The 24,247-nt window shown below is 37.1% G+C and overlaps 1 protein-coding gene across 1 annotated transcript; it reads left to right on the forward strand.

Moving 5' to 3' along the window:
- The first annotated feature begins 19,133 nt into the window (after positions 1–19,133).
- LOC124366828 (sentrin-specific protease 1-like) lies at positions 19,134–19,586 on the forward strand. Its single transcript, XM_046823429.1, has one exon. The coding sequence runs from the start codon at positions 19,134–19,136 to the stop codon at positions 19,584–19,586; it is 453 nt and encodes a 150-aa protein (XP_046679385.1).
- The last annotated feature ends 4,661 nt before the right edge of the window (positions 19,587–24,247 follow it).

Raw genomic sequence — 24,247 nt, forward strand, 5'->3', positions numbered from 1 at the left:
TAATGAAAGGTTTTCATGCAATCCCAGCAAAGTATTTTACGCGAAACTTATCGTGGTAGACTCATTGTACCAAGATATATATATACCTTGTAAATGATACTTTAAATCGCCCAGGACGGCACCCCTTAGTCCAATTCTACCTTAAAACTTTAGGGTAGTGAAGATTTAGTTGGTAGTGTATTGAATTATTTATCGATACTGGTTAAAAAGTAAAATCTTGAAAAGCCTACATTTTATTATTAAAGATATAGCGTTTTTCCAAATTATTTTACTATGCAATAACAACCAATTGCCTTTTTATAATTGAAATAATTTAGTCGAATAAATGAAATCTATATTTAGAATTTATTTAGAACCCTAGTTACCAGTTATGTTATATTGTATTGTAACCATGTATTACACTACCTATTTTATTGTGACACAGATATATAGGGATTTTCCTCAAGAAAGAGAAGGTTTAACATTTTATGTTGGTCGAAAGGTAGTGAAAAGTTGAATACCAAATTATACAGATTTAGACATACTAAATATTTTTATTCTTGCACTTTTAAAACCGCTAGACACATAAATTGTGATGTTTCATGGTTATATTTGTACAGTAAATATACGAAATAAATAACTGCCGATCCAGTTTGGTCCTCAGTAGGATTGCATGTTTTAACCACTTACTAATCAGAATTGAACAGTATTGTTTGTACTCGTATGGGAAACTATTCTAATTCCAGTTTACCCTTACGATTTGACAGTTATGACAGTTTTTTTTCTCTGAGAAGAAAAAGCTGAGAAATTGCACATTGTCCAAAAAAAACCTTTCTGTTGCTTCCGGAGGGACAGGATATACTAAATGGAAAAGTGGCGTGTAAGTGCCGCCTCTCGTCAAAATTCATGATAAGGTATGTGGAGCTCAATCTGAGTCATATCTACTTGAAAGAAGGAGAAGCCAGCTCTGTGCCAGCCTCTCCAATCAAAGCAAACATAGGGTGGCAACAAGGTAGCCCAGATTAAGGCGACACATTGGTTTTTCTGTACACATGTAGGTTCAACGGGAAGGTTCCATCCACAAGTGAACCCTCCTGTGGTACTATGGGAGTCCATCAATCCAGATATCAAGGAAGATGTAATATTGGTTTAGATTAGAACAGGCTATTTTGTCTGGCATAATGGCATCATTCGGCACTAAATTTGAATAAATGTGGTGAGATTCTTCAGGTTCAGTTTTATATGTATTGGAGAAACACACTGTAGAAATGCAGTGTAGTAAGTCGCTCAAGGCAGATGCGTTATCTAATCAATCTGCCGTCACTGCTCTAATTGCTCGTCAATGTACGAGTTCTGTACCCACACTAACCCATATCGTAACTTGTCATAGCGACATTCTTAAGTGACAGAGTAATAGCAAGTTTGATCCATATAAACCCTAAGGAGCTTATATGACGCTAGCATGTTTCTGGAGGTCCCTGCTGGTCCAATATTGGAACTAGGGGCACACATGAGTTACACGTATCGTAGTTAAGTTAAATATATCGGTCTTGGGAAACAAAACAAACACTTATATAAAGTAAGTACGTGACTATCAGGCTCGCCCTTCAACTTATCCTGCCCTGAGGCCACCCTAACTGAGAGTAAATCTTACACGACGGGCGGTCGACCGATCTATCGTCGATGAGATAAGTTACAAACCGAAAGAAATTATACAAAGAATAAGAAAATATATATTTTTCTTCAATAAACAACTTATTAACAATACGGGTTACCACATAAAGCTTGTGAACCTGGAACTTACACCACTGAACACCTAAAATCAATGCAAATTTTTTAGATAACTTGATAAAAGGAACAACATTTACGAGAAGAAAGATTTACATTGTTTGTCCAAGTTCAAAAGTTAATTTTTTTAAGGCAAAGACGTTTTAAAAAGCCCAATTTTAGTTTTCCTGCAACAGATAACCTAATATTTAGATACCTGAATGTTTAAACGATGCGCTTGTAGAGCCTACAACTCACAATGAAATAATCACGAAAATTTGTCTTTTGCCTTTAAACTATAGAAAAACATCATTGTATATAAAAATACGTTGGTAACACCAAAACCTTTAAATATAGTACTATTATAGTATTATGTTTATATTTTTAAATTAGCGTTTTGTAAACATATGTTTAAAATGTTTATAAGATTGCATTTTATATGAGCAATTTTCATTTTTATTTTTACAAATATTCCTCTAACTAAATCATTAGGAGATCTATAGGGTTTAGTTGGGAGTGCCGATAGCCGAGTGGTCAGAATTTGAATCTTAGAGATACGTGGTTCAAATCCTCTACGTGACCAGGACATTTTTTATTAGTAACAACGATTTTGTAATGTTTCGGCTCTCCCCACCCCTAAATCTGTTTGTCTGTTTGATAAGACCCTCACACAGGGCAACGGCCCATGTGGACGAGCAAAATAAGGCTTAGAAGGAGATTGCAATCTCCTTCATTAAGAGAAACTAATTTTAGAAACTGAAAATAATATAAAATACACTTTCTACAATTTTGGTTCATTTTAAACTTTTTAGTACACCGAAGTGCCCAATATTCAAAGAACGACCTTATCACATATTTTTGATCAGCAGTCGGGTTTGGTTAAAACTCGAGGTTTGTTTCAAAAAGGAAATATGCTTTATGAACCTTCTAAACTAAAATTTGTATTTATCTTACTTACCCTATGAATTAAAACTAATGCATGTGCCAAGAATATCAAGTAATATTAATAAAGAATGACTCTTCTGTTGAAACTGTAACGAAAGGAAGTGAGCCGATACGCTACACATAATGACATTTATATTTTATATAGTATTTACAATTGTAAAATTAAAACACAATTAATCAAACAACTATAAAATTATTTATACAGTTATTTGAAAAAATCTAGAGCTGTAAAATAATATCCAAAAATAAAATAATATCTAATAAAATTAGATTTGCATACTATGTTAAGGCTACGCGAAGTATTTTATAAAAGTTGTGTCATCTTTACAACTCCCCTTCCTTGAGAAATAATTTCTTATATTATTCAGATAAAACTAAAATTAGTTAATAAATCAATCCGTAAGACCTTTTTAAATTCTACTAAGTTTTAAAATTGTAATTACATTTTCTTGTGAATGAGTGACAGGGAACATTTCAGAGTATCGATATAGAGGATATTAGCTAACACACCTGTCTCGAGCAGTCGTTGTTAATTGTTATCTGTAACTAACTGCCTGCAATATCCGAAACAAATTAGGTTAGTGTGCTTGATTTATATTTATAAATCATATGCAGTATACACCTTTTTATGTTACATTCACATTTTCATAGACTGTATTTATGATATATGCTAAGGAATAATGACACAGGTGATTTCTACACGTAATTCTTTACATTAGAGAAAAAAAATGGGACCGTGCTAAAGAAAAAAACAAGTTCATATCCGATTTTCGGGAATTTTTTTCCTTTTTAATATAAACTGATAATTCCTCATCACTATGTACACTCTTTTAAAACTCAAATACTAACAGTAAATTCTTAAAGGAAAATGCGACACAAAATTTAAGTATATAAAAGTTTGTGTATATCTAGGCAAGGTATGATTACCCACAACAGGTGTCGTGTGATAGGCTTCCATGAGGTTACATGTAAAGTTTCATTTCTATAGCTCATGTAGTTCGGCTACGTGTGTTACTAAATCACATTTTAAATTTCATATGATTGTATTGAGTTCGTTTACAAACTTGTTTATCCTGTGATTTTGCATTGCCTTTATTGCTACCATAAGACTAATGTAAAATTGTTGTGTTATGCTCCATCAATAACATAATCAACTACTTGAATGTTATTTATATAGAAACGAAACTTCATGCAAAGCTTGAAATCCATATAAAAATTCGTTTTCGAGATAATTTTCAGACTAGTCTGAAGTAAAAGAAATACAATTGTCTAGTCCCTTTAACATTTGGATTAGCTGGCACTTAAGCAATTACATAGTGCTTAATTAAATTTTACTTCCATTTGAAAAAGTAGGTTAATATAAATTCAAATACATCATATTCTCAGATTTAATTTTTTATGGAAAATTTAAAGAGCTGAAAATATACTAAGTTATTTATATATATATATATATAAATGTATATATATATATATATATATATATATACATATATATATATATATATATATATATATATATATACATTAAATCACAAAAAGTACTTGCTCCGCCGCGCCGGGACTCGAAACCGGACCTCTCACTTACCGGGTGAATGTAGTAATTTCAAATATAATATAAAGAAAAATAGTGTAGTGCTCGTTTGATTTAAACTGAAAAGGAGTATATTTAGGAGTTAACGTTATCTTATGCTTGTGAAATAATGTTTACGTTATTTGCAATAAAAAAGTAATCTAAATGTATAACGTTATACACGCATAGGTTTGTGTACTTAATGTATTAATATATTCTTTGTTAACAAAATCTTTGTTAAGATAATTTGACACGAGTCTGATATATTTATGGTCGTAATAGATTTATCGTTTACTAATACAATAGGGTGTTGAGAAGTATCTGAAAATTTGTACAGCATAATATTATTTCTTCTTTTAAATGAAGTTTTGCCTTCAGATTGCCTAAAACAGTTTCTATTACCAGTAAACCGTTAAATATAGGTTTTCGTTTTAATAAAATATGTATGTTTAAGTGCAATCTGATTTGAATGAATTTTAAAATAAGGACCTCATACCGAACAGAAATTTAAGGGAGAAAGGTTTACTCAAAGCAGCTTAGTCAGAAAAAGAAGCACTTACACTTGAGCCTCAGAGTCGCTACTGTTTACTGCGTATGAGGCCAAATATACGTTTACTCGCAAAGTTAAAAGCCCCTTGTGACATTATATGATCCTAAATCCTAACTTTACTTAAAGGGAACTGCCATTAAAAAACGTACCTCTTTCCTTGGATTGTAGAATGACTAATGTGAATGATAATGCACGAATTCATACAGTAGGGAAGAATATACAACAAACAGTTTTAAAATCTTAGGCCTACGTTTTTGCAATTTTATATCAATATTTAGCAGGAAACAGTTGTCCACATTTTTATAACTGTGTTTATAGTTTGTTGTTATTGTTAGGGTGTTGCGGTGCCAGGTAAAAGCCAATCAACAAGAGCTTTTATCTTTTTAGCAATTTACATAATATACTTTTAAATATAAGGTGTTATCATTATAAAGCTTACAAGCAGGGTTAAATTTAAACTTATATCACTATTATTTCTTTAAAAGAAAAATACTATTTTGAATTTGGATCATTCTATTCGATGACTTTACTCCATTAAAATGTATACATATAAAGAGTAAAAACACAACGATTGAATTAGAATAGAACAAATAAAATGTTCCTCCTTGTATCAAGAAACAGTTATTATTGTACGTTTTTTAACTTTACTATCATATTTGACTTAATAACAAATGTATATAAATATTAAAACTGCCAATGCAATATATTTGCAATACGTGTTCTACCTAAAACTGATTGTAGGCAATAATTCTAAGTGATTTATGATAATCATCGTAAACTGTCAATGTGCGTATAATTAACTGAAGAATTCGTTGTACAATTGATTTTTTCGACTGCTGTTTTGTCATCACTTGATTTGACCGTCCAGTTAACTGTTGAACAGTGTACACAAACCCGTACGGTGTTTCTGAGAACTGTAGGCATTGGTAAATGCACTTTTATTAAAAGAGTTGTCAGATATTACAGAAAATGTTTAATGGAGTGTTAATAATCACCTTCTCTAGAGTGGGGTTAAAAAATATGAATCCAGAATTTCAAAAAACTGCTACAATTTTTCAAAAATAAAACTTTGTTAAGGATCATCCTATATTTTCTTACGGTAAAGCTCAAACTAACATTGTAATAGTTAATATTCTTAACTATTTTCTATTAAACTTACACGAATATCAGCTATATTTTATTAAAAATATTGTAATAATGAAAATAAATTTCTTATTAATTTTTATGAATGACCCATACCTTGTATGCCTCAATTTGCCCGTACATATAGGCCTCTGGCCTGTTGGAGGATCTTTGAAAAAAATAATAAGAAGGATCTGTGCACCATTTTGCAAATAGTTTGAAGTGTATTCAAAAGGTTACGATTGTGGTTAGCATTGTTAGGGAGGATGGAGATTTCAACAGGTTTAACAGATATCTTACAACTATTACATGTTTTACGTTATTTTTTCAATTAAGTCTTCTTCTCAGTTGTCAAGCACTATGTATTATAGTCTCAGCCAACGATGTTTAATTGCAAGTGGTATAATAGCAAATAAAACTATTCAGATTGGATTATTAGATCCGATCTATCCAAGGCTACGTATTTACTCGTATTCAGCATTTGTTCACGTTCCGGATCAGAAAAGAAACTAAGATAAATAGAGCATATGCATTCATTAATTATTTAATAAATATTTTGTCCGAAAGCGTTACTGTGTTAATAATTATTATTATATAATAAATTACACGGTAAAATTCAACTACAACTACAACTCAGAAGCAATAAGGTTGGATAAATTTTGACATTAATATGAAACAACTGAACGTCAAGGGCCAACGATGATGTCGTTGTAGAACTTGTTAAGAACCGTCATTTCTTGTAGAGTGGTTATTGACAGATGTCAGAATATTTGTTGCTAATGCTGCTGTAGAAGATGCTCTCCTACTGACACTCCCCCATCTGTCAATGACATGTCTCATCCTGAAATATTTCCTGATATAACTCCTACTATCTTGGCATTCAAATGAGAACTATGACATGCATTAAGACCTCCTAAATCATTTTAAATTATTAAATAGTGTCTCCCTACATTCTGTGGTCTGCAATGCACAGTTTTCTTTACTGTTTTTTAATTAAATTTCGGGTAATAAATATGTTTTCGGAATTCTGAAAGAGGGATAGTATGCAAAAGTATCCCTATGTTAGAGATTTTATTTAAACGCTAAATTTGGTGAAGTTACATAATAGTTACTGATGTTATTTATGTCTCGCGATTTTTTGTAACGTATCTGTTAACATTGTGTGAGAATATGAAACCATCGATGACTTCAATGGCCAAAAATATTCTGAATATTCCAGTAGTTGGTAGTTCTGCTAAAAAATCAAATAATTACATTAAATTAGCTTCCAAATGTGTCATACCTAGTTTTCTATTCATTAGAGCTAAATGCTATTGTGTCATGTCTTCAGATTTCAGAACCTACAAAGCTTAAACCACCTAGAAAACTAAAGTCTATGGAGATAACTTCGTGAAAGGCACAAAATGTATTAAACAATTATTTGGGGTATGTTTAAGTTCAATAGTGTTCAATTAAAAAAAATTCAAAAAGTCCTATTTTAATTGGCCAATTTCTTTTAGATAACGTATATTTTTTGAAACCTGAAAGTTTAAAGAATGTGCTTGTAGTATTCAGATTAAAAATAAACATGAAACTTTGTGATTTGTCTTGAACCTATTCATGAAACTTGTTGGGATATTTGAAACAACTAGGTATAACGAATTAATTCAAACTTAACGCTGCAAATAAATGTAACCAATAGTTTGTGAATTTGTTAGAAAAAACTAATACAATTAACCAGGTATTCTGTAAAATTTGTCGAAAGGATATTTGCAATCCTCAAATTCCATATGGGCAAGAATGAAAAGTTTTTTTTAAAAAAAAAACCATAACGATGGATAAAACTATGACATGTAATTCACAATAACAAAAGTTTAGAGAACCAAAGAAATATTTATGTGTTCAATACATATCGGTTATAGTTTCAATAGTTTAATATGGTATTATATTTTTAGTTAATAAGTTAAAATATCATAAAAATGTGTTAAAATATTTATAATGCAAAAGAAGCCTTACTGTAAAAGGGATGTCTATTTCCTATATAAACATATATGTAGAAACTGTTAATTAATAGCCAAACACTTTAAATATATTTATAAGTACATTTTTAGCTTTTTTATTGCTCATAAGTTCCTAATTTTTAAAGACATCCACATTGTCTTATACTTATTATCTATAATAAGATTTCGTAAACATATCATTTCCAAAAGGTAATATACTTTATGAACTTACTAAAATGCAACTCTTAAGCTTTCTTACTAAGGTTAATAATGTTGAAATAATGAACGTGGGTAGATTTCAAAGTAATGGTCATGATAAATGACTCCACTGTTGAAAAACTGAACAATTAACATAATTGCGCCGTGACACTGAATATAATTATACAAATAACTTATAAAAACAGTTTAAAGGTAAAATTTAAAAACTTTAATTATTTATAATTTTATGTGAAATAAGTAGAAATAATTATTTCTGGTAAAAGTCGAGTTGGATAAGATATTGGCTACTTTTTAAAAATTATGCTATTTTCACAAATTTTATTATCATTTAAAATTATTTTCTTAAAATTTTCAGATGATACAAAGAAGAATAAAATAAAATTATCTTTAAGGTCCTTAAAAGAACCTTGATATTTTCAACTCGTAATTACGTTCTCTTGTGAAGGAGTGAGAGGGAAGATATCAGAGTATTGATGGTGGGGATATTAGCTAACACACCTGTCCCGAGCAGTCGTAGTTAATTGTTATCTGTTACTCACCGCCTGCAATATCCAAGACGTATAGGATAGTACAGTTTACTTAATGTATATTTATATAAACACATTATTTAGTGTAAACCTTTTTTATATTACAGACTAAGACATATCCATACATAAATTTTTTCAAAAGGATAACGTTACAGGCGTTTTTCCTCATGTGCCTAATCTCTAGAATTTATGTGTGAAAAATGTGACTATGCTATTCAAAATAACTCGTTTATCATAGATTGAGTTTCGAATGTCCATATTTACAGAAGTATATTGCAAGTTGTTTTGTTCAGTAGATTTTCTTCGACATCAGAATATTCAGTTCCTTCCAAGTTCTCAACGATGAGTTCCTCATAATCACGAAACATATTTATCTCGAACGAGTTTTGAAAGTTCATCAATTATTAAATTGTTAAAGTTTTAGTTTAAACTATTATTTTATCCTTTTTAATACAAAGACTCAATTATTCTTCTCTCTAAACCTTATTTTAAAAGCGTAATGCTACCAATTCGTTGTGATTGTAAGAGAAAAGTTTAACTGTATAAAAGCTTAGGTGTATGTCTACAAACTTTTGAGTACCTACAACAAGTGTCGCGTAACAGGCTTCACTGAGGATACATAAACAATTTAATTTCTACAGCTCATTTCATTTGGCTATGTGTGTTCGTTTGTTAAAATTTGAAGGTAATATTATTTTAGTTTTAGTTAGGTAAAATCCAAATCTTAGTTTTTAATTACTATTCAGATAACCTAATTTTTAGAGACCTGAAAGTTTAGACAATAATTTTGTACAGCCTGGAACTCACATTGGAAATATTCATGAACATTTGTCTTTCGTCTTGAAGCTATAGAAAAACATTATTTATATAATGAAATTGGTATTATCAACCATTTTAAATATAGTGCTACACATCAGTTGTATTTAATATTTTATGAACTATTTTGTACAAACCAATGCAGTTTACTTGCTAACGTTTAACTTTTGCCACAAGAACTACATTGGGCATTCGTCAAATTTCCTATGGGCAAAAATTACCGGTTTCTTAATAAACAATAAATCGAGCAAAAATATGATGGATAGAATAGGTTATTCTCAATGATAACAGATTTGAGAACTTTTAAGTAAGATTTATCTGTTTAATATATATCTGTAATGGCTTCAAAGTTTAATAAAGTATTATATTTATATTTAGCAGATTGTACACTTGTGTTAAAATGTTTATAAGTTTGTATTTTAACACGTGAGCAAGTACCTATTTCATTTTCTGTGAAGTTTTTTATTTCTTATTTTTAACTCTTCTTTTATAATACATCAGATACAGAAATAAAACTATACGAGGTTTAGAAAACAATTTCAATTTACCTTTAAAATTATCGATATGGCTTTTCATTAAACTGTGATATTCAGTTTGTAATATGTTGTAACTAAAGAAAATAATACTAGTCCCAATTTAGTTTTGTAAAATGACAACTTTTCCATTACTAAACTTTACAACTATAAAGAAACCTGCAAGGGGACTAAATCATTACGAGATCTATAAGGTTTAGTTGGGGGTGCCAGTGGCCGATTGATCTATTAGGTGAACATTTGGATCTTATAGACAGCGTGGTTCAAATCCTCTCTGTGATCATTACACTTTTTATTAATAACAACGAATTTGTACTTTATCAGTCACCCCTAACTCTGTTTCTCTGTATAATAAGGCCCTCACACAGGTCTGTGGCCTACACACGAGCAAGATGAGGCTTAAAATAGGATTGCCATCTGATTTTATACTAATACATTGATTTTAGGAACAGAAAATAATATAAAAAACAATTTATATAATTATGGTTAAAATTTCCACTTTTTTAGTACACCGATGTGCGAAATATTCAAAGAAATCGCCTTTATCTCATAGTTTTCTTCAGGATTCAGGTTTCTTTAAAACTCTTGGTTTGTTCCTAAAAGGTGAAATGCTTTATGAATCCCTTAAGTACAATTTTTATCTTTCTTACTACTTAACGCATGAATTTTAAGTTATACATGTACGAAGAATCTCAAGTAATATATAAGTATTACTTTGTAAGGGTTCAATTTTATACCCCGTTTTTTTTTCTTAAATGAGGAAAACGTTTATTTTGACAAGTAGGTGTGTCGATTTATTTTTTTTCGTCGATAGTCGTAGTCGTCATTCCATTAGAAGGAGTCGATTTGAGGTTAGGGAACCTCTCTACTCGGGGCAGTGCAGTTAGCCGGAGCTCCGATGTGACCGCTGCAGCGTCTGGCGACGACTGACGAAAACGCGTCTCTGCGCATGACTGACCGGCTGGCGGCCTACTTATACAGCCGATCCGACAAGGGACAGAGAGTTTTTGCTTGCTAACGTCGTGGAGTGAAGCCAATTCGAGGAGAAGATTTTTCGCTTGCGGACGTCGGTTTATGAAGTCTGAAGTCGAGTCGAGGAATACGAGAGGATACGCAGTCGGCATATATCGTCTTTTGGTGAGTCACCCCGAATTGTAATCATTAAGGGAATTTAAAAACAGTACGAATATTGAATGTTGAATATAAAAACTAGTGCTGATTCGTTAACCTTGAATTCTACGGAATCTTTGAAAAATTAATAATTCGGTGCGTAGTATAGGTTATTTCGTTTAGTGACAGTAGTGTATCTATTAATAAATTATAGATTCTATTACCTTTCACTACCTATCCTAGTTTGCAAACGCGTATATTGCATCCTATAAGCCGCGTAGGTTTGTAATCCTATTCCTAAAATTGATAATTCGGTGTGTAGCATAGGTTAAGACCAGCTTATAGGTTATCTCGTTTAGTGACAGTAGAGTATCTATTAAATATAGGTACTATTACCTTTCACTACCTGTCCTAGTTTGCAAACGCGTATTTTGCATCCTGTAAGCCGCGTAGGCTTGTTATCCTATTCCTAAAATTAATAACTCAGTGCGTAGGATAGGTTAACAGCAGCTTATAGGTTATTGCGGTTAGTGCCAGTAGCGTATCTATTCATTATAGGTTACACTACCCTTCACTACCTATCCTAGTTTGCAAACGCGTATTTTGCATCCTATAAGCCGCGTAGGTTTGTAATGCTATCCCTAAAATTGATAATTCGGTGCGTAGGATAGGTTAAGACCAGCTTATAGGCTATCTCGTTTAGTGACAGTAGAGTATCTATTAAATATAGGTTATATTACCTTTCACTACCTGTCCTAGTTTGCAAACGCGTATTTTGCATCCTATAAGCCGCGTAGGTTTGTAATCCTATTCCTAAAATTGATAATTCGGTGTGTAGGATAGGTTAAGACCAGCTTATAGGTTATCTCGTTTAGTGACAGTAGAGTATCTATTAAATATAGGTTCTATTACCTTTCACTACCTGTCCTAGTTTGCAAACGCGTATTTTGCATCCTGTAAGCCGCGTAGGCTTGTTATCCTATCCCTAAAATTGATAATTCGGTGCGTAGGATAGTTTAAGACCAGCTTATAGGCTATCTCGTTTAGTGACAGTAGAGTATCTATTAAATATAGGTTCTATTACTTTTCACTACCTGTCCTAGTTTGCAAACGCGTATTTTGCATCCTGTAAGCCGCGTAGGCTTGTTATCCTATTCCTAAAATTAATAACTCAGTGCGTAGGATAGGTTAACAGCAGCTTATAGGTTATTGCGGTTAGTGACAGTAGTGTGTTCACTGTAGGTTCTGCTACCCTTCACTACCTGTCCTAGTTTGCAAACGCATATTTTGCATCCTATAAGCCGCGTAGGCTTGTTGTCCTATTCCTAAAATTAATAATTCGGTGCGTAGGATAGGTTAACAACAGCTTATAGGTTATTGCGGTTAGTGACAGTAGTGTGTCTATTCACTGTAGGTTCTACTACCCTTCACTATCTGTCCTAGTTTGCAAACGCATATTTTGCATCCTATAAGCTGTATAGGTTTGTTATCCTATTCTTAAAAGTTAATAGTTTGGTGCATAAGATAAGTTAGGTGTATGTACTTGGTTAATCTACTAGATATAGCATATATAAACCTTTCTATAGGTCATGATAATATATTTTGCTTACTTTAAGTCGTGTAGGCCTAATAGCCTAAGCTCAAAATTATTGATCATCGCCAGGATAGGCTGGGAACTTAATTTAGTCTATCTAGGTAACAGCCTTGTTTACAGATATATTATTCATTGGCTTAATAAACCTCTGAATTCTCAGCCCGGTTACTAAATAATATTTGTTTGGTGCCCTGTAAATCGCATAAGCTTTACTTCCTACTTCGAAGAGTATGTTTCAAAGTGAATGTTAGGTTGTAGGCTATAACAAACTTTTAATGCTTGTTAATATTAGCATATTTGATACTAAGGGCTTAAAGAGGAAAATAGTACACACGAAATACCTGTATTATTGCTGAACTAGGATACTTGTATTAAATAACCTAAATATATTTGCTTGAAGGGATTTAGCTGCTTCACAGGAGAGGGATATAACACAAGACTTCCCTTAGACATTTTGCTTCCAGCTTAACTTATAAACTTATACGTTAACGTTAGTCTTGTTAGTATAGAGAAGGAATCTGTTTGGTTTAATATATTTAATATTTTATTTTGATACTATAAATTCAAAACATAACCTCAGCTTAAAACAGCACAACAACACACTGAAGGAAGAAGAAACGAGCAGACGATACTGAGACCGGTTCGAGCCAACGGCTGTGGAATAAAGATCTCGCGGACCACCGATATTAAAAATCTGTTTTTCTCACGCACAAATAATTGTCAAATAGTCGTCGTTACAATAGGATTTATTTCTAAACGTCACATTTTAGAACGGAGCATTGACAGTTCTAATCGACATTTATTTACGTGAAATCGCGAGACATAGAACAGAAAACTGTGATGATATCGTTCTATTGAGGAGTGTGAATAACTGAATTCGCTCTGAACGAGTCTGAGATTTTCTGTTCACTCACGTTTAACCTTGTGTATCATATCGATCTCTACCAGCGTACGGTGAGGGCGCGGGTAAGATAGAAATAGCTATAAGTCGATATCACAACCCTGGAATAGAACCCAGCACGACTGCAACTATCAGGGCAGACGATATAAAAAGCGATTTCACCGAAACACCTCACATAAAATGGCGCCCCGAACAGGTACTGAAAAGAATATAAATCGAAAGACAAAATACTAAGTGATACGACAGAGACAACTTAAAATACACAAACTTACTGCGAATAACTATTGAAAATGGATCTATACATTTTAAGGTTTCTGAGAACCATTCTAAACCTTCTTGGATGGAAACGTATTTTGGATGTATATTAATGGAGGAGAAAGCGGTACTACAAGCGATACAAAGAAAACAGATTCAAAAACAACGAAGGCTCCGCCTACGACGTCTACTTCTACTGGAGTAATACCAAAGACCGATCAAACAGGACATCCGATAAATCCTCAGACTTTGGTAACTCCAAGCGCCGACGACGGCAATATATCAACCGACTTGGATGCAAGGGTTAGCTGGGTTTATAAGCTCACCAAACCGCAGCTACAAGCTGAACTTAATAAATATGGAGTACCGAATGACGTAAATAGCCAACAGTTGCGAGCAGAATTAGTGCGATTAGCACGAAGTGGGATTGCGAAGAGCCCTTCCCTCAGATTTGCTCCTACGGAATATGGAAGTGTGAGTCTAGCAACGAGCGGCGAAACTCTCCCAAATAACGAAAATGTGCAATCGAAAACAGAAACAGCGATGGAAGTTATTAGAGAGATGCTTGGTCTCCCGCCTACCGCTACGTTCGAAGAAGTTAAGCGAATCATGTCAGGAGCTGTACGACCACAGTCCCAACTCGTAGCGACTAGAGCAACTACTTTCGAACAAACAACCCCGAGAGAGTTGAGCCAGAATTCAGAGTATGAATTGATGGCATCCCGGAACGTACATCCATCAAACTCGCTACCACAACAGTATTACGAGTTCACTAATACGCAGTCAGGAAACATGGCGTCTGGTTTCGAGAGTAACCCACACAGCATTTCAGACACCGCTACATTGTGCAATATGGTGCGCAAATGGAATCTTCGTTTTGATGGCAGGAGAGATCTGACGCCATATCGTTCTTAGAACGACTACACGAATTGATGGATGCCTATGAAGTCCAACAAGATCGAATGCTAAAAGCTCTACCTGAACTGCTAAAAGAGAGTGCACTTTTGTGGTACAGAAATAATCGAGATATTTGGGCAAACTTTGTAGATTTTCTTCGAGACTTTCAGATACAGTACCTGCCACCGGGGTATATCGTTCATCTGGATGATGAAATTCGAAAACGAACCCAAGGCGATGGAGAACTGTTTAAACAATACGTTGTTGCTCTGTCTACTCTCATCAGAAGAAGAGGAGGATTTTCGGAGACTGAGAAGTTAGAAAGAATCTACAATAATACGCACCCGACGTATAAAATGTATGTTCGAAGGAGAGATTTCGTGAACTTAGCCGGACTAATGAAGGTTGCTGATGAGTATGAAACTTGTCTACGAGAAAAGCTTAATTATCGCCCTCCACCGAGTCCTGCTCAAGCGCTAGTTCCGGAAACAGCATTTCAAAGCAAAGGTAGATCTCAGCAACTGAAAGAAAGTTTTCAAGCATATGCCGTGTCTAGGACTGCACATCCCAGAACGGAAACTCGGAATAAACTTGAAACTGCGCAAACCGGGCCATCCGACAGCGGGCACCGGAAAGTATCTTTCAATGAACCGTCCACCGATCAGAGAGCCACTACACACATGCAAACTTGTGACGACCAAAATAACCCGTCAAAGCCTAATAGTATACGAGGGATAGTATGTTGGAACTGCGAAAATACCAGGCCATCTCTATAGAAATTGTAGAAAACCAAGGAATTTGAAATGTTTCAACTGTAAGAAGCCAGGTGTTAAAACGACATCATGTGATTGTAGGCAATCGGGAAACGAAGCGTGGACTTCGGGAGTTGGGGGTCACCGGAGTCCAAACCGAAGTCAAAACTGACTACCCCGAAAGAATGGAATGAATGGCTCGACAAAATTAAAAAATTTTGTGGCATGAACAATCGAATCGATATTGATGACCCAAGACCGTACACGAACGTGGAGATTTACGGAAGAAACTTCAAAGCGTTGATTGATACCGGTGCAGTGGCGTCACTCATTAATGAAGAGGTAGCCGATTTCCTGGGGAAAGTAGGCGTTCTACCTGCGAGGAAACAATTCAAAATCTCACTAGCCGACAATACTCAAGTGTCCATCTCGAGCATATATCGCTTTAAATGCAGAATCACCGATCACGAGCTGGACGTAGCAACTGCGTATTTGCCGTCGCTGACTGCCCCGATCATCCAGGGCATGGACCTGATCCGACCATTAAATTTGGTATCAGTTAACTGCGTCGGAGATCTATATGACAGTCGTGTGACCGACGTCAGCTGTATGAATAGCGACAGAGTACCAGAGGAGGTTAGTTCACTAGATGACGAAGAGAGACACATATTGAACGAATTTTTACAGGAAGAGCTTCCTAAATTCGAGTCCTGCTCGGGAAAAAAACAACTTTGGTGGAGCATCGAATCAAACTCAGCAAGAACGAACCGATAAAACAACGATACTATCCTAGAAATCCGGCGATGCAACAGATCATTAACGAGGAAGTTGATAAGATGTTACAAGATGGAGTTATAGAACCATCGTCGAGCCCGTGGAGTTCTCCGATAGTGCTCGTGAAGAAACCCAGTGGGAAATATCGTTTCTGCATAGATTTTAGAAAATTAAATGGCGTCAGCGAGAAAGACGCGTACCCGTTGCCCCAAATAAATTCGATTTTGGAGAAATTGAGAGAAGCCTCCTTCATCTCTACCATCGATTTGAAACAAGGATATTGGCAGGTACCCCTTTCGCAAGAAAGCAAACCTCTCACTGCTTTCACCGTACCTGGCAAGGGCCTGTACCATTTTCGGGTAATGCCGTTTGGATTGCATTCTGCTGGAGCAACGTTCCAACGATTACTAGACCAAATTATAGGTCCCGAGCTAGAGCCAAAAGCATTTGCTTATTTAGATGACCTAATTATTGTCAGTAAGACGTTTGAAGAACACTTAACGCTCCTCAAGGATGTCTTCAATAGGCTACGAGGCGCTGGTCTGAAACCAAATGCAGAGAAATGTCAATTCTGCAAACGAGAATTAAAATATTTAGGCCACGTTGTAAATAAAGACGGAATTCGTACAGACCCAGAAAAGGTACGAGCCATCCGAGAGTTCCCCACTCCTACTTCAGTTCGCTCTTTGAGAAGCTCCCTAGGACTCGCTTCTTGGTATAGAAGATTTGTGGAGAATTTCGCCAAATCAACTAGACCTCTAACCAAACTTTTAAAGAAAAGTGAAAAGTGGGATTGGACGGACGAACAACAGAGTGCGTTTCTCGAGCTTAAAGATAAGCTTTCCGATACACCAATACTAGCGTGTCCCGATTTTCAACAAACGTTTTGGCTAGAAGTAGATGCTTCGAATGATGGACTGGGTGCAGCATTGACTCAGAAAATCGATAAGAGAGAACGCGTTATAGCATTTGCTAGCCGATTGTTGACCGACGGTGAGAAAAAGTTCACCGTTACCGAAAAGGAATGTTTGGCGTTAGTATGGGCGGTAAAGAAATTTAGGCCATATCTGGAGGGGTACAAATTTATCGCCGTTACCGATCATCAGGCTCTCAAATGGCTGATGAATATTCAGCAGCCGACGGGACGACTAGCTCGGTGGGTGCTAGAACATCAGCAGAACGATTTTGAGATTCATTACCGGAAGGGTACACTAAACAGAGTGGCAGATGCTCTGTCTCGCTACCCCGTAGAAGGTGCAAACAGCGCTCAGTTATGCTCTAGCGCAGAAGTTTTGGAAAAGGAATCGGACTTAAAGTGAGATTGGTACCACAAGATGTTTGCTAGAGTTACCTCCAAGCCCGACACGTGCCGAAATTTAAGGATTGCCGGAGGAAACCTTATGAAGTATAAGCCCCGAGGAAGGGCGAATAGGTTCGACGACTCTCTAAATTGGAAACTGTGTGTGCCAAAAGACAAGCGAGAAGCTGTGTTGAATGAAAATCACGATCGCGAAACGGCCGGCCATCTCGGAATAAGAAAAACGGCAAAGCGAGTCCAAGAGAGGTATTATTGGCCGGGATTGCTCACAGATGTGAAGAATTATGTTAGAAGATGTCAGTCTTGTCAGGCGCACAAGGTTGAACAACGGAAACCAGCAGGAAAGATGTACTTTCGGAGACCAACTGGTCCATGGTATAAGGTCACAGCCGATATAATAGGACCCTTGCCACGTTCACGAAGAGGTGCGAGGTTTATCCTAGTCGTACAGGATATCTTCACGAAATGGGTAGAACTGTGTTCGTTAAAATCAGTGACCGCGACGAATGTGGTGAACGCATTTCAAAATTTGGTGCTTTTTCGATACCGCGCACCAGAGGTCACCATCACTGATAATGGATCGCAGTTTACGGCCAAGCTATGGCGTAATTTACTGGAGAGTTGGGGAATCGAACATCAACTGACAGCAACCTACACGCCTCAAGAGAATCCGGTGGAGCGGGCGAATCGAGTCCTAAAGACGATGATCGCACAGTACGTCAAAGAAGATCAACGGCTTTAGGACATACACTTGAACGAATTCAGGTACGCCATGAACACCGCCGTACATGATTCTACGGGATTTACTCCAGCTTTATTAAATTTTGGACGGGAATTGCGGTTACCGAATGCAATCCATGGCCCCCTAGAGGTACAGAATGGGCAAAATGACTCCGAGTCTCATGTGACAGATACGAACCGGAAAAGATTAGAAGCTTTCGCGAAACTGTACAAGCAATGCCATTCGAATTTAGAAAGAGCGAGTCGATCTCAAGCAAAATATTACAACCTAAGGCGGAGGAGAGAGGAAAATTTCCGGGTTGGGGAGTTGGTGTGGCTGAAACAACACCATCTCTCGTCGGCGATTGACTCTTTCGCCTCGAAGCTAGCGGAGAAATACGACGGGCCTTATAAAATTGTAGAAAAGTTCGGATCAAAACATCTATAGCCTCTGTGGTCGAAAAAAGAATGTGCTACGAGCTCACGTCAAAGACTTAAAAAAGTATGTCGACTAAGGGAACACGTCTATCTGGCTGAATAAGCCGGATGTTGCAGCTCCTACTGGGTAAGTAGTAGGCTGTAACTTCGCACGTTATAGATAAGGGTGTCTAGTTTAGTTATTGTGATTCCTGCATGTGTTGAACTCTTGCTTTGGGTTGCAGGTTGCACGCTAACTGCACTATCCCCTGCTATTTGCATTTGTAGTTTTTGTCTGCTTGAGTGGTTACCTTGTGGCTTTGCACGGTAGTCTGGAGCTTGGCTTGTGTGTCTGGGTTTTTGTTCCACAGTTTGACAAATAAGGAAGATGGCACGAGTCGTAAGGAAACAGGTCCGTTTGCTGCCATGCGATTCCGAGCGGCTTTTTCCTGGACAGCTGCTAAACGGCGAGGTAATTTCGGCGTATCTGCGGCTTCTGGATAGACGGAATGCTATGGATCATAACCTGCCAAATGTCCTCGCACTAGATTCCTACTTCTTCACGGTGCTGAAGAGATCCGGCCACGAGCGAGCGCGGGGTCACCATCGCGACCAGGACTTGTGGGATTATGAGAAAATCCTCGTCCCCGTACATGAGGAGTTGGCGGACGTCGGCCACTGGTGGCTTCTCGTAGTAGAGCCACGGAAGGAAACCATCAGCGCATACGACTCTCTAAAAGGAAGAAACCACAAGCCGGCGATGGATCTTCTGCGCGAATACCTGAAGAAGGAAGGAGATGAGGGCCAAGACCGAGGCCTGGAGTTGGTGCCTCTACGGTGAGCGGAGTTGTCCTTCACAGGACAACCTTGTGGACTGCGGGGTTTTCCTCTGCGCTATCGCCGAAGCCATCTGCGGGGGACGGGAGGCTAAGGAATTGCGAGTAGATGGCCGAGAGTTCAGGCGGCAGATGGCGAAAGAACTTCGGGAGGATTCGGTGACCGAGAACAAGAGCAGCCAGCCGGAATTGTTTCCGGGGGAGGAACCGGACTGGTCCTTTGAAGATCTGGCCAAAGAGTTAGACCAGCTAACTGACCCAACGAAGTGGTCACTTATACTTCCGGCCGAGGACGAAACACCAGAAGAGATCGGTGTCCTGCAGGAGGAGGTGGACGCGATAAACCCACCGGAAGGTGCCGCGGGAACGTCCTCGGGACACATGGAGGTTGACAAGTGTATGTCTCCCAAACCCACACTACTAGAGCTGGCCAGACTGTCACCTATGGACGAGGGTGACGTCCTCTCTTTGTCGCCCGGGTGGAGCATGGGCAGCTCGATTGAAGTGATCCCGGACCCCGAGGAAGAGGAATTCCTTCGAGTAGCCCCGTCGGTGAAATCCCAGCCAGAGGAGACGGCAACGCAGGAAAGGATGGGCGACCCTCCAGAGCGTCTTCACGGCACCAAACCAAAGAGGACTCGTGGCAAACGCCGTACCATGAAGGTCCAGATACCGGGGACGAACGAGTGGAAGAGGATAAATGTCCAGAAAATGGGCCTTCCAGTCTTCCCAAAGAAAAAATAATGGAAAGAGAAGGCAGTTTAAGAAGAATTTTTATTTTGTTTTCTCCTACGGGGCGTAGGGGAATTTAGTAATTCGAGAACGTAGTGTACACTTTTAGTTTGCCTTATTTCTTTTATGTTGAGTTTTTGTGAAAAGTAAGTTTATTTTGATTTGTTAATCCGACTTCAGAGTCTTTTTTTAGTTTTTTATTTTCTCCACGAAGTAAGTGGGGGGTGTAAGGGTTCAATTTTATACCCCGTTTTTTTTCTTAAATGAGAAAACGTTTATTTTGACAAGTAGGTGTGTCGATTTATTTTTTTTCGTCGATAGTCGTCGTCGTCATTCCATTAGAAGGAGTCGATTTGAGGTTAGGGAACCTCTCTACTCGGGGCAGTGCAGTTAGCCGGAGCTCCGATGTGACCGCTGCAGCGTCTGGCGACGACTGACGAAAACGCGTCTCTGCGCATGACCGGCTGGCGGCCTACTTATACAGCCGATCCGACAAGGGACAGAGAGTTTTTGCTTGCTAACGTCGTGGAGTGAAGCCAATTCGAGGAGAAGATTTTTCGCTTGCGGACGTCGGTTTATGAAGTCTGAAGTCGAGTCGAGGAATACGAGAGGATACGCAGTCGGCATATATCGTCTTTTGGTGAGTCACCCCGAATTGTAATCATTAAGGGAATTTAAAAACAGTACGAATATTGAATGTTGAATATAAAAACTAGTGCTGATTCGTTAACCTTAAATTCTACAGAATCTTTGAAAAATTAATAATTCGGTGCGTAGTATAGGTTATTTCGTTTAGTGACAGTAGTGTATCTATTAATAAATTATAGATTTTATTACCTTTCACTACCTATCCTAGTTTGCAAACGCGTATTTTGCATCCTATAAGCCGCGTAGGTTTGTAATCCTATTCCTAAAATTGATAATTCGGTGTGTAGGATAGGTTAAGACCAGCTTATAGGTTATCTCGTTTAGTGACAGTAGAGTATCTATTAAATATAGGTTCTATTACCTTTCACTACCTGTCCTAGTTTGCAAACGCGTATTTTGCATCCTGTAAGCCGCGTAGGCTTGTTATCCTATCCCTAAAATTGATAATTCGGTGCGTAGGATAGGTTAAGACCAGCTTATAGGCTATCTCGTTTAGTGACAGTAGAGTATCTATTAAATATAGGTTCTATTACTTTTCACTACCTGTCCTAGTTTGCAAACGCGTATTTTGCATCCTGTAAGCCGCGTAGGCTTGTTATCCTATTCCTAAAATTAATAACTCAGTGCGTAGGATAGGTTAACAGCAGCTTATAGGTTATTGCGGTTGGTGCCAGTAGCGTATCTAATCATTATAGGTTACACTACCCTTCACTACCTATCCTAGTTTGCAAACGCGTATTTTGCATCCTATAAGCCGCGTAGGTTTGTAATCCTATCCCTAAAATTGATAATTCGGTGCGTAGGATAGGTTAAGACCAGCTTATAGGCTATCTCGTTTAGTGACAGTAGAGTATCTATTAAATATAGGTTCTATTACCTTTCACTACCTGTCCTAGTTTGCAAACGCGTATTTTGCATCCTGTAAGCCGCGTAGGCTTGTTATCCTATTCCTAAAATTAATAACTCAGTGCGTAGGATAGGTTAACAGCAGCTTATAGGTTATTGCGGTTAGTGCCAGTAGCGTATCTATTCATTATAGGTTACACTACCCTTCACAACCTATCCAAGTTTGCAAACGCGTATTTTGCATCCTATAAGCCGCGTAGGCTTGTTATCCTATCCCTAAAATTGATAATTCGGTGCGTAGGATAGGTTAAGACCAGCTTATAGGCTATCTCGTTTAGTGACAGTAGAGTATCTATTAAATATAGGTTCTATTACTTTTCACTACCTGTCCTAGTTTGCAAACGCGTATTTTGCATCCTGTAAGCCGCGTAGGCTTGTTATCCTATTCCTAAAATTAATAACTCAGTGCGTAGGATAGGTTAACAGCAGCTTATAGGTTATTGCGGTTGGTGCCAGTAGCGTATCTAATCATTATAGGTTACACTACCCTTCACTACCTATCCTAGTTTGCAAACGCGTATTTTGCATCCTATAAGCCGCGTAGGTTTGTAATCCTATCCCTAAAATTGATAATTCGGTGCGTAGGATAGGTTAAGACCAGCTTATAGGCTATCTCGTTTAGTGACAGTAGAGTATCTATTAAATATAGGTTCTATTACCTTTCACTACCTGTCCTAGTTTGCAAACGCGTATTTTGCATCCTGTAAGCCGCGTAGGCTTGTTATCCTATTCCTAAAATTAATAACTCAGTGCGTAGGATAGGTTAACAGCAGCTTATAGGTTATTGCGGTTAGTGCCAGTAGCGTATCTATTCATTATAGGTTACACTACCCTTCACAACCTATCCAAGTTTGCAAACGCGTATTTTGCATCCTATAAGCCGCGTAGGTTTGTGATCCTATTCCTAAAATTGATAATTCGGTGCGTAGGATAGGTTAAGACCAGCTTATCGACTATCTCGTTTAGTGACAGTAGAGTATCTATTAAATATAGGTTCTATTACCTTTCACTACCTGTCCTAGTTTGCAAACGCGTTATTTTGCATCCTGTAAGCCGCGTAGGCTTGTTATCCTATCCCTAAAATTGATAATTCGGTGCGTAGGATAGGTTAAGACCAGCTTATAGGCTATCTCGTTTAGTGACAGTAGATTATCTATTAAATATAGGTTTTATTACTTTTCACTACCTGTCCTAGTTTGCAAACGCGTATTTTGCATCCTGTAAGCCGCGTAGGCTTGTTTATCCTATTCCTAAAATTAATAACTCAGTGCGTAGGATAGGTTAACAGCAGCTTATAGGTTATTGCGGTTAGTGCCAGTAGCGTATCTATTCATTATAGGTTACACTACCCTTCACTACCTATCCTAGTTTGCAAACGCGTATTTTGCATCCTATAAGCCGCGTAGGTTTGTAATCCTATTCCCTAAAATTGATAATTCGGTGCGTAGGATAGGTTAAGACCAGCTTATAGGCTACAGTGACTATCATCGTAGTGTAGATCTAGTTATAGGTTCTATTACCTTTCACTACCTGTCCTAGTTTGCACGCGTATTTTGCATCCTGTAAGCCGCGTAGGCTTGTTATCCTATTCCTAAAATTAATAACTCAGTGCGTAGGATAGGTTAACAGCAGCTTATAGGTTATTGCGGTTAGTGCCAGTAGCGTATCTATTCATTATAGGTTACACTACCCTTCACTACCTATCCTAGTTTGCAAACGCGTATTTTGCATCCTATAAGCCGCGTAGGTTTGTAATCCTATCCCTAAAATTGATAATTCGGTGCGTAGGATAGGTTAAGACCAGCTTATAGGCTATCTCGTTTAGTGACAGTAGAGTATCTATTAAATATAGGTTCTATTACCTTTCACTACCTATCCTAGTTTGCAAACGTGTATTTTGCATCCTATAAGCCGCGTAGGCTTGTTATCCTATTCCTAAAACTAATAATTCGGTGCGTAGGATAGGTTAACAGCAGCTTATAGGTTATTGCGGTTAGTGACAGTAGTGTGTATATTCACTGTAGGTTCTGCTACCCTTCACTACCTGTCCTAGTTTGCAAACGCGTATTTTGCATCCTATAAGCCGCGTAGGCTTGTTATCCTATTCCTAAAATTAATAACTCAGTGAGTAGGATAGGTTAACAGCAGCTTATAGGTTATTGCGGTTAGTGCCAGTAGCGTATCTATTCATTATAGGTTACACTACCCTTCACTACCTATCCTAGTTTGCAAACGCGTATTTTGCATCCTATAAGCCGCATAGGTTTGTGATCCTATTCCTAAAATTGATAATTCGGTGCGTAGGATAGGTTAAGACCAGCTTATAGGCTATCTCGTTTAGTGACAGTAGAGTATCTATTAAATATAGGTTCTATTACCT

Source organism: Homalodisca vitripennis, chromosome 7 (assembly GCF_021130785.1).
Source record: "Homalodisca vitripennis isolate AUS2020 chromosome 7, UT_GWSS_2.1, whole genome shotgun sequence".
Lineage (NCBI taxonomy): Eukaryota > Metazoa > Arthropoda > Insecta > Hemiptera > Cicadellidae > Homalodisca > Homalodisca vitripennis.